A 12,119-nucleotide genomic window follows, 5' to 3' on the forward strand; every position below is an offset into this window, starting at 1 on the left:
TACACGGGGTCCGTGTAGGGATCTGTGCTAACACTTTCACTATTCTCTATTTTTCCGGGTGTTTCTGACACGGCATTGCGGAGTTTGACTTTCTTTTCCGTTTGTTGGCTTTTATCATCTTTTGGTCAAACTTGCAAATAGCAATAACAAAACGAATTAAGCGTGAAACTCGGAATAAAAGCCAGATAAGTACGAATACGACAAAATAAAGTCCCTAAAAACACGATATAATTCGTGATTTATCACTTACACACCAAGAAAGTTGAAGACTTCGAGCTGTTGCCTAAAATGGTTTACAAAGATTCAAACAAATAAAATTGTTAGTATTTTACATGCGTTGACTATCAAAGTCATCGATGATCATTCGTATCTCATTCCAATATTCTCATGATTTCCAAATCATTACCTTAACTCGAAATATGGACTGCTCTTTACCAGCTGCTTATTCAATTGCTCTGCTGCTGTTTATGCGCTTCTTCATCGCTTTAACAGATTGTATTGATGATCCCGCTGCTTACATCACTGGTGATGTTTCAATTAACTGTGGCTCAGCTGCGGTTTCTGCGGCTCATAGTGGCAGGAAATGGATTGGAGATAAGCACCCGAAGTTCAGCTCTTCGCTGCAGCTGAATGGCACTTCAACCATCTCGAGTGTCATTCGTGTTGACTCCAATTCTGATTACCATATCCCATATAAAACCGCCAGAATCTCTTGTTCAGCTTTCTCCTACACGTTTCTACTGAGCCCAGGTCAGAAATTTATCCGTCTTCACTTTAATCCCACTGCATATGAAGGGTTCAAAAGACGGAAGGATCTGTTCAATGTTGTAGCCGGACCTTATACCTTACTCGGTAACTTTAGTGCTTCGCTGACTGTTGATGCTCTTGGGTTGAGTTATTTTACTAAGGAGTACTGTTTAAACGTAGAAGAGAACCAACTTCTAAGCATTATTTTCTCCCCTGCAACTAGTCAATCAAGAGATGTTTATGCTTTCATTAATGGGATTGAGATAAACCCTGTGACATTGGGTCATTCTTGTTTTATTGATGGGGGTACTGGAGCACGAGTGATTGGACATAAGTCTCAGTTGTTCTACATTGATAATGACACTGCGATAGAAATGGTTCACCGAGAAAAAGTCAGACGGGATTCCGCCCCATCAGGTGATGATTTCATTGGCATATTTGGGAGTAGGGAAACAGTTCTAAAAGAAAAGGCGAGTGATATGACCTGGAAAATACCTGTAGATGTGGGATTCAGGTACTTGGTCAGGCTTCAATTCTCCAACCGAGGATACAAGATGGTGGAGAATGGACTACCGATTCTCAAAGTGCTCATCAATGAAGTAGTTGCTTTTACGAATATTGACATCTTCCAAGAAATGGATAGCATTGTCTTTCTCAAGCATGACCATATAGACTTTTTAGTTATAATGAGAGGACGGAAAGAAGAAGGTAAACGTCCACTCTCCCTTCGATCATGTGATGAATTCAACGATGGGCGTGTACCCTTTACGGAATTTGAAATATTCAAACTCAGCAACTTTGACAATAGTCTCGCCTTCCCTAATCCCTTGCCTTCTACACGGGACTCACCATCCTGGAATATCCAGTCTTTACTCTCAATTATCACTCGTAGAAATATTATCGCAACTGTCACGGTATTTATAGTTTCTGTGGTCAATATCCTTGTTCATAAGCTTAGAGGAATTCTGGATTCTAAGAATACAGGGGAGGAAAATAGGCCATCAGCAAGAGCAGAACGATTTTGCCGTCGCTTTTCATTAACTGATATACAATTAGGCACTGGAAATTTCAGTGATGCGCATTTAATTGGAAAAGGTGGATTTGGTAAAGTCTACAAGTGTCTAATCGATAATTGGAATGAGACTGTCGCCGTAAAGCGATTAAAATCAAATTCAAGGCAAGGGGCAGGTGAGTTTTTGGCGGAGATTGAATCGCTTTCCGATCTCCGACATATTAACCTAGTTGCATTGATTGGCTACTGCAACGAGCACAACGAAATGATTCTAGTTTATGAATATATGCCAAATGGAACTTTAGCGGACCACCTCTACAAACTTGAGAGAAATGGCGCCAGTTGTTCTCCTCTCACATGGAAGCAACGTCTTGATATCTGTATTGGAGCTGGTCGAGGACTAGATTATCTTCACACTGGGAATGCAGTCATACATCGGGATGTCAAGGTTTCAAACATCTTGCTGGATGAAAATTTCATAGCTAAGATTTCAGATTTTGGCTTGGTCAAACATGAAAGCCGAAGCAACCCACAAAGCCATGTCAGCACAAAAGTTAAGGGAACGTTTGGGTATTTTGACCCGAACTACTTCAACACTGGTAAACTGACCAGGAAAAGTGATGTATATGCCTTTGGTGTGGTGATGTTGGAAGTATTGTGTGGGAGACCGGCCTTAGATCAAAGTGTTTCGATGGATGAGCGGATCCTAACAAAGTGGGCTGGAGATAAAATTAGTAAAGGACAAGTTGATGTGATTGTAGCTTCAAGCCTGAGTGGGGAAATTTTACCTGATAGCTTGAAAACATTTGTACAGGTCATTGAAAGATGCTTGGATGATGAGCCAAAGAAGCGGCCAACAATGGCTCAAGTTGTGCTCCAACTTGAGTTTGCACTTGAGCAGCAGAAGACCGCAATATGTTCGGTAGCAAATGAGTTTACAAGTGTTTCTCCACGTGTTGATGACACTAACTTAATAGGTAGTGAGCAATTATCAATATCTCCTACATATGGCCAAACAGTTGCATCTCCTAAAGGACAATCTAAGGGTAACATGGATAATGCTTATCCTTCATCTGGAGGAAACCAGAGGAAAGCCTCAGCTATTAAGCCATCTTGGCGGCCATGGAATGCAAATTGGAACAGATTTAAGTTTGGGAAGAAAAATGAATTGACAATACCAGGTATACTTTGATGCGAGATAATAAATTCAAAATGGAAAAATGGTCATGTTTGATTTTCATGTTTTGCTAACATTCTGGTAATTGAAGAATTTTTTCCATAATCTCTAATATAAGAAAATCACTTTAAATGATCTCAAGGTTGAGCTCAGAAGTTAGTTCACTTTTGGGCAGAGCAGGTCCTGCAGCCAGGATGAGAATAAAAAGAAATCAAATCGCTGTTCTGGCTTTTGAAATAGCGAGCACCATAGACAAAGGTGCTAATTTAATGCACTCCATTTCAGAGGAGAATATCAAACATTTGAAAGAAGTGGTTCTCCAATCTGAAGGCGTGAATCAATTAATTGCAAAAGATATGGATGAGCTCCTGAGAATTGTGGCATATGACAAGAGGTATCATGTTAGAAACGGTTTTATTTGTTACAAATTCCCATTTAGCATCTGCGCAATTTGATTTGATACTTTTTTTGGTATTGTGGCTTGTTTGTGTGCATTAATGTCTCAGGGATGAATTGAAAGTCTTTTTTGATGGGGTTGCTCATTTCGGAAATCTCAGCTGGGATCCCCAGTGGCACAACTTGGACCGCCACTTTAAGATGTAATTTCAATATCATTTCCTCAGTTAGCACGTTACGTGCTTGTTCCTAATTTCCAGTATGATCCTTAGTTCGTCTATCTGATACTAGGATGGCGACAATCCCACCTCTAAAACGCTTGAAAGAAAAGGTGGAAACTAAGATTCAGCCATTGATGACTGCGGTTCAGTACACTGCTGTATGTTTTCAATTATTGCCAATTTGATTTTATTTTTCTGTTATTGTTTAAAATGTGTATTTTCTTTATAGAAGTTCTGAGTGTCAGTATTCTAATTGAACATTGTATGTGGAATAAAAGTTCTTACTTGCTACACATGGAGCATGGGACGGCTAGTTATTGAAAACTAACTGTTTGAAAGTCTTTCATGATGTCAATTAAAAATCCCTCAAGAATACCAATAAGACAGGAAGCAACTGCCTTATATTATGTTGGATTTGTACTTTTTGTTTTTGGTTTTCTGGATGCATATTTATTTCAAGTTTGGAAGCAATTTAACACTTGAATTTAAGCTCAGTTTGGTGTATTGATGAAAAGGGATAGCTTCAGTGCAACTATTTTGCTGTATTCTTTCAGTTTTGAAAGGATGCTTAATATTATTAGGTTGCAGGAATTATATCACGAACTCAATGTGCTGTGCCGATTAGAAGACCATGGGTTCAAGGATTTCTCCAATAGTGGACAGAGAGGTTATTATTGTCATATTGATTTGTCTTTTCAGTTAGTATAAGCTTAATTACATTGGAATCACCATATTTTAGCTTCAAAATGGTGGTTGAATGAGTTGAGTCAAGTGGAAATCTGAGGAGTGTGTGAGTATATTTGACACGCTTTCCTGGACCACCAATAGTTTTGGCTAGCTCACATAAGAGATCAGATTTTTCCTGTTTGCTAAAAGTTCTGAGAGTTTTAATTTGTTTATCGGGCTTATTTAGCATTCATATTGTCCAGCATGTGGAATCTAGACTTTTTCTTTACGTAGTTACTGATCTTCCGTAGCATTGTTGGATTCAGTATATATCTTTCCCCTGCATAATGGCCTATATGAGTATGATCAATTTAGATATTTGGATTTTGGGAAATGTTGTCTTGTGAATGTTTGATCCTAGCAGCTGCAAAGTTTTCAATGATATTTTCAGCGTAGAAGTCGATCCTTTCCATATTAGTCACCTACCTACTTCATGCGCTTATCTTGTTTCATTCTGTTAATAGGCTGCCAGAGAGGTATTACTCTGCTAAAATGAACCTTTCACATGCTTTATGTTTCATTGTTGAACATTTCTAATGGAGTCTGCTATAAATTGCTGTTTTATAATACATACATTTTGTGTACATTTTCGTTCATAGTCATGTCATTTTCTCATATACCATTTTTTTAGCACCTGATTTTGTTTTCTGAAGGAGAGACCCTTTCAGATTTACGACCGGAATTGAAAAGCCAATTGAAACATGTACAAGGTTTGAAAAAGAAGTCACTGTGGTGTAAAAGCTTGGAGGAGGTAGCATCTCAGTGATTTTGTTTTCATTGAATGTTTGCTGGGCTTTTCAGCCAGAAAATAACTATTAACTTGTGAGTGTAGTAAAAAAAACTCCCACACAATTTAATAACATGTATATTTTATATTAATTTTAAGGTAATGGAGAAGCTTGTTGACGTTGCTCATTTTCTCCATCTGGAGATCCATTCTGTATTTGGAAGACATGGTAATGTGCTCAGAAATTTCAACACCTTTGCAACTATTTCAATGTTTTGTCTTGTTAAATATAACTTTTGGAAGCTGATCATAATGATCTAAACTCTTATTTACCAGCACTTTTGGAAGATTCTACCTATTTTTATGTTACCGTAGAAAGGATTTTAACACTCGATCACGCATTAATTTGGTAGTAGCCTTATAAATTTGGATCATCACTTTTTGGCTGTTAAAACAATTACACCCGTTAATTTGTTTTTGTTTTCAACAAGCTCAAAACGGTCTATAGATCTGAGAGAGCTGAATAGATAAAGTTTGAGGACATGGAATGCTAATGATTCTGATGTGACCTTAGAATGGTTTGTTTGAAACAATGTACTTTTCCCTGGCGCTGAATGATGGAAAATCTCTCTTTTGATTTGAAGTGTTTTAAATCCATTAGAGAAGTAATGTCTATTTACGATATTGAATCGAAAATTCAATGTTCCATTAGTTATTTCATAGCATTTTCTAAACGCGAGTAGTTTAGTTTAGCACTGGCAGAATGGGGATGTTCCGCGGTACTTTTTGAATAGACTATCATGTTACAAGACGAGATTCTACTACTCGTGTTTTGTTGTTGGCAAAATGATTTTCTTGTCATGTGATCAATGATCTCTGTGTAATGATGCAGTTGGTGTACACTTCGGTCATATTTTTTCACTTGTGCATGTTCCTTAGAGATCCACAGTTTGTTATCTTAGTTCAAGTTAATATCTCTGTCATTTCTCAAATTATATATAACAGACCGTTTTATGATGGGATTATTAATGTAGATGGGGATGAGCCGTTAAAAGACAGCCACCAGAAGCTGGGATCCGCTGGACTTGCACTGCATTATGCTAATATCATTACACAGATAGATACTCTTGTGAGTGCTTCGCCTTTATTTTCTTTATGAAGTTCTCGCCTTGAGCCATAAAGATGTTTCTTGAACGTGTGCCATTCAATAGATTTTCTATATTTTTAAGTTGATTGCAACTGTCTACAACTAGAAGTGATGGGTGAACAAAATGGGTGAAGACCGAAATTGTGTGTAGGAAGTTCGTGTCAGTTTGCTATCACAATTATGAGTATGTGCACTGTTTTTGGTACCAAGGGTTGATTTGTTTGTGTTGCTATACTTGGCCTGAGATGTATTATACTGAACTACCATATTCTCAGTAGAAAAAGGCTCGTACCACAAACTACCGATGATTTAGCCTTTTGTTTGCTTTGAGTTCAAGGATGTAAAGGATGATAATAAAATTTCCAATTTCAATCAGGTGAGCAGACCACATTCGGTGCCACCAGGTATAAGAGATTCTCTATATCAGGGGCTCCCTCCCAATATAAAATCAGATCTGCGCTCCGGAATACAATGGTTTCATTTCGAGGAAGAGGTACTCTCATCATTCTAATGAACCTATTTTTTTCCCTATCACTTGCTTTTGTTTATTGCCTGTAAGCTGTTTAATTGATCTTTATCCATCTGCATGGTAATTACTAATTCTCCTTGATGATGTTTCTTCAGTTTACAGTACCACAGATGAAAGCAGAAATGGAGAAAACTTTGCAGTGGCTTGTCCCCATGGCCACCAACACAAAAAAGTAAACTGTTTTTCTTCTGTAAACAGTAGCTCTTTAACATATCTTCCCTTTTTCTCAGTCCCAGATTCCTTGGAGGCAACTCATTGCTATGTTAATATTCATGACACCATGCTCGAAGAGGAGCTAAATCTCTATTCATTTCTCTGAATTTAGAATACAATCATCCCTCCTTAACTAAAATCATAACAAACATACATTCTAATATTGACACTGATTTCAGAGTATATTCATGGATTTCCAACAATACCATAGCTTTGGTTGGGTTGAGAAAGACTGAAGTTAACGTTTTAAGTAAACAGCACATGAAAACTTTCAATGTTCTTGTTCCTTCTCTCCCCTTTGTGATTTCTTATATAAATGTCATTCATCACTTTTCTATTCTGGGGTTCTTAAACAGGGCACACCATCGCTTTGGTTGGATTGGAGAATGGGCGAATACTCGGTGAGTCTGATTTTCTTGTGTTTTTTACCCTCTCTTTTTGTTGCTTTTTACCAAACTATTTGGTCTCATTAGGTCTGAACTGAACCGGAATTCTACCGGTCAAACTGATCTACTTCGCATTGAAACACTTCATTACGCTGATAAGAAGAAAACCGAAGCTTACATTTTTGATCTGGTGGTATGGCTTCATCATCTAATCACCCAACCAAGGGCTGCAACTCGAGTCAGATCCTCAAACAATCAAAGATTCATCCAGTTAAGCCACAAGTTAAACTGGCCATTAAGAGCAGAAGATCAAGAACTGCTTTGCCATGTGAGTAAAACTAACAAGTCAAACTGGCCATTAACAGCAGAAGATCAAGAACTGCTTCAGAATGTGAGTAAAAGGAAACTGACGCCTGGAATTAGCAAGAGTCAGGAATTCGACATGACAACTAAGAGGTTGTACAAGCAACATAGGCTAACTAGGAGTAGAAGCCATTCACCAGCATTCGAAAATAAGGAGGATCCTTTCCCTGTTAAACGGCGGCCATCTTCCATCCCTATCCTAAACTTCGACATTGACCAATCAAAGCGTTGGATGTGATTGATAGAGTGAACAAAATGATATGATTAAGAGCATAGCATGGATCCTTCTATGGTAGTTTACAGCGCTCATTTTTCAGGTGTGATCTTCTGTTTAGTGTACGGAGTATGCCATATATTTTCTTTGTATTTGTTAAGGAAAATAAAAGTTTATGTAAGGCAAGATGTACGTGTAAATCTAGTATTTTTCTTACATATTATATCAGTTATAACTTTTAGATTGAAATATTATTTCTTTTTATCTGTAAAGATTTTAACAAATTAATTTTCATCTTTATTAACATAATTATTTTGGTTGAAGGTCATTTTTAAAAATAGAAACTATGCAAATTAAAATTTTAATTCATATTTTATATTGTTAGATAGATTATATAGATATGTGTTCATCTTTTTCATTTTTTATTATTTGTATTTAGACATGATAAAATGGATTTCTAATCTCTGATTTTAAATAATTTATTCGTGTATTTCGTTTGTGATGATTTATTATTTATTCATTGAATTTTTTTATTATTTTGAGACATAACTATCCAACACATTTGAATGAAAAACTTAAATTATCATTATTTGATTTAGAGTGATGCATCTCTAAAATGTAAGGCAACATAGACCTGTTTTGAGATTGTAATGTTTTTCATTTGTCTTGTTAAAGAAAATAATCTAAAAATAACATATTTTTTGGTTGAATACATAAATACGTTAGGACATGGAATAAATGAGAACAATGTGAGTGTAATATTGGACTGAAATTTTTTTATGATTGTAAATTATTTGTATGTGTCCAAATGAGAGAGATGAAAACTTATTTAAGTAGTATGAGTTTAGTTCATTGACATTGAAAATATATGTCTAAATATAAAAAGAATCTTAGATAACAAAACAAGAAACATCACAAGTTTCATTTCAAATTAGATCAATTAGTTATGAAGAACAATTATGTGTTGTCAATGGTGGTGAAAGATGTAGAGAAATCAAGTGAGACTTCAAAAAAACAAGAGAAAATAAAATGGAATAAGACCCGAAGTGTGAACGACTCAAATAAAAAATCAGAAGGCCCGTAAGAAAAAAAGGCAAGTAACAAAGAGTATCAATATCAAATTCGATGATGGGAAAAACATGGAAATAAGATATGATGGTGAGATTGCTGAATTTAATCGACCAAAGAAGTAGGAAAAATAGAAAGAATATGAAAAAGATATTGAATGATTCAAAAATCAAACAAAGAAAAGATTGAATAAATTAAACTATGGTTGTTTGAAATGATAGATAAGCTGTGAAATAATATATGTTATTGAATAATTTGTGAAAAATTATGTGTTCATTACTCAATGTTTAATTTAAAATTATTAGGTTTATAATAATTGTCCATGTTGCTAAAACAATCGAAGTGTGACTTGGATGGTTGGATTGTTGTATAGTTTTAGTTTTGAGTTACACCGTTTTCATGATTTTAGGTCTTGATAAAACAAGAATCACAATGGATATCAAGCCAAAATCACCTGCTTGGATCTCAATCCTAATCAATCACTAAAAAAAATTTTGAACAATTAATTCACCGTGTTCATGGCTAATCAAGAAATGACTTTTCATAAAAAAAAAAACGAGTCTTGTAACACTGTGAAGGGAATGTTGCATGTTATTCTATGTATACACATGCAATTGCTCGTAAAATTTTTAGGAATTTCGAGTTCGAAGTTAGAAAACTCTATCAGAAACGCTTAAGAAGTTTATCTGCTGACGCCGACTCAGAGGTTTCTCAAGTTGATGAAATTCATGAACAAATTGATTTGATACATGTTCATTTTTTTTTACAAGTACAAATTTCATTTGCAGCTCGGACTTTCTATTTTCGTAGGCGTATAGATTATTAGTCGTGCCGACTCTGTTTCTGATTACCAAGTTCCCTATAACATCGCCAGAATCTCTAGTTCAGTTTCTCTTACACGTTTCTACTGAATCCAGGTAAGAGATTTATCCGCACTACCCATGTAAGTAGCATGAACAAAACCCAGTTCGATGTTGTCGCAGGACCTTTCACCTTACTTGGTAACTTTAGTGCTTCGCTGACGGCTAATGCTCTTCGGTTGAGTTATTTACCAGGGAGTAATGTTTAAACGTTGAAGAAAATGAACTCATGAGCATTATTTTATCCCCTGCAACTGGTCAATCACGAGATGCTTAGGCTTTCATTAATGGGATTTAGATAGTCTCGGCGACTTTGGGTCATTCTTGCTATCATGGTGTGTGTATGGGAGCACGAGTGATTGTACTTGAGTCTTAGTTGTTCTACATTGATAATGGCACTGCATTAGTGACGGTTTACCAAGAAAAGGTCACAGATGAGATATTGCCCCTCCCATCGGTGGCGGACTAGAATTTTCTAAGTTAAGGTTGAGCTAATATTAGAAAATGGAGTTCTCGGGCTAAAATATAGGGAAAAAAACCGAGCACCTGGGCTATCGCCTGGGAGGAGCAACACATGGCTCAGCCCATGCCTCCCATCGAGTGACGATTTTAGCTGCATATTTGGGATGAGGGAAATAGTTTCGAAATAAAAGGAGACTGATGTGATCTGTAGTAGATGTGGGATTCAGGGACATATTTGTGGTCGCTTTTCATTATCTGAGGTACAACCCGAAATTTCAGTGATACACATTTAATTGGAAAAAGTGGATTTGGTGAAGTCTACAAATGTCTAATCGATAACGGGAGCGAGACATTTGCCATAAAGCGATTAAAATCAAACTCCAAGCAATGGGCATACAAGTTTTTGACAGAGATTGAAACATTTTCCGAGCTCCGACATGTTAACCTGGTTTCTTTGATTGAATACTGCAATGAGCACCAAGATATTGTTCTAGTTTATGAATGTATGCCCAATGGAACTTTCGCGGACCACCTCTACAATGGCACCAGTTGTTCTTCTTCTCTCGCATGGAAGCAACGTCTTGATACGTGCATTGGAGCTGGTCGAGGACTAGATTGTCTTCACACAGGGAATGCAATCATACACAGCCACGTCAAGGTTTCAAATATCCTGTCGGACGAAAACTTCATGGCTCGGGTTTCAGATTTTGGCTTGGTCAAACATGAAAATAGACAAAACCCACAAAGGTGGTGTTGGAAGTATGCGTGGGAGATCGGCATTAGATCAAAGTGTTTCAATGGATTAGCAGAAGCTAACAAAGTTGGCTAGAGACAAAATTAGTAAAGGAGCATTCGATCTAATTGTAGCTTCAAGCCTTAGAGATAGCTTGAAAACATTATTACAAGTCGTTGAAATATCTTAATATAGTGTACAAAGTGTTGTTCTAACGTACGACAATTTGATATAATAAATATGAACTGGACGCCGATATTTACGTGAAAAACCCCTAAAAATTATTCGGGTAAAAACCATGGGTAAGATGAAAAGGATTCCACTACAATATTTTATGGTGTATAACCACATACTGTGTTTCTAAAGAGAACACACACTTTCTTAATATAGGAGAACAATCACATCATAAATATTATAGAACTAAGCACTCAAATGCTATAAGATGATAGAGAATTCGATGAATGTATGATTTCGGAATGAGTGGAGGGAGCTCTATTTATAGAGATCATCGTCTATATGAAAACACCTATAAAAATGTTTATTACATCTGAATGTTTCCGTTGTCAAATTTGACAACTCAGAAAGCTCTCAATGATAACAACCAATCATTGCATTTAATGCATTTTCTGTGTCAATCTATTTCTTTGCCGACATTTCTTCCACTTGGAGATTCAATTGAGAATCAAACACATCTCCACACATTCTTTCAATCTTGTTATTCTCTGTTGCTTACATTTCCGCTAGACCACTTGAGGATCTACACCACTCAAACTTATCAATGTTCACTGGCTTGATCAAAAAATCAGATATCTTATCCTTCGTATGGATATTCTGCATATCCACACTTCCTTCCTCTACTACTTCTCGCACAAAGTAAAATTGGACTCCAGTATGTTTCGCCCTTGAATGAAAGGCTTGGATTCTTTGCGATGTGTAAGGCACTTTGACTGTCACAAAACAAAGAAACATTTTTTTGTTTGTGCTCGATCTCCTTCAATAACCTTTTAATTCATATTACATCCTTGCAAGCTTGAGTAGCTATCATGTATTCTGTCTCTCTTGTAAATAATGTCAGAACTGTTTTCAGTTTTGAAACACAGTTTTGAAACACAGCTTACTGCTCCCTTTGCAAGTATAA

General features: G+C 36.4%; 1 protein-coding gene and 1 pseudogene across 1 annotated transcript; both read left to right on the forward strand.

The window, feature by feature from the left end:
* Positions 1-269: 269 nt before the first annotated feature.
* LOC142521179 (putative receptor-like protein kinase At5g39000) lies at positions 270-8,116 on the forward strand (annotated as a pseudogene).
* A 1,762-nt stretch (positions 8,117-9,878) lies between these two features.
* LOC142521287 (putative receptor-like protein kinase At5g39000) lies at positions 9,879-11,077 on the forward strand. Its single transcript, XM_075624512.1, has 2 exons — positions 9,879-9,964; positions 10,528-11,077. Exons 1-2 carry the CDS (start codon positions 9,879-9,881, stop codon positions 11,075-11,077), a joined length of 636 nt encoding a protein of 211 aa, XP_075480627.1.
* The last annotated feature ends 1,042 nt before the right edge of the window (positions 11,078-12,119 follow it).

This window comes from Primulina tabacum, chromosome 12 (genome assembly GCF_025594145.1).
Source record: "Primulina tabacum isolate GXHZ01 chromosome 12, ASM2559414v2, whole genome shotgun sequence".
In the NCBI taxonomy this organism is placed as follows: domain Eukaryota; kingdom Viridiplantae; phylum Streptophyta; class Magnoliopsida; order Lamiales; family Gesneriaceae; genus Primulina; species Primulina tabacum.

What these genes read in the sequence shown, in the direction of transcription:
- LOC142521287 (XM_075624512.1), top strand. Translation starts at nt 9,879, where the DNA reads ATGAACAAAACCCAGTTCGATGTTGTCGCAGGACCTTTCACCTTACTT. An exon ending in CTGACGGCTAATGCTCTTCG is followed by an intron (nt 9,965 to 10,527) that starts GTTGAGTTATTT and finishes CCGAAATTTCAG; the next exon opens with TGATACACATTTAATTGGAA.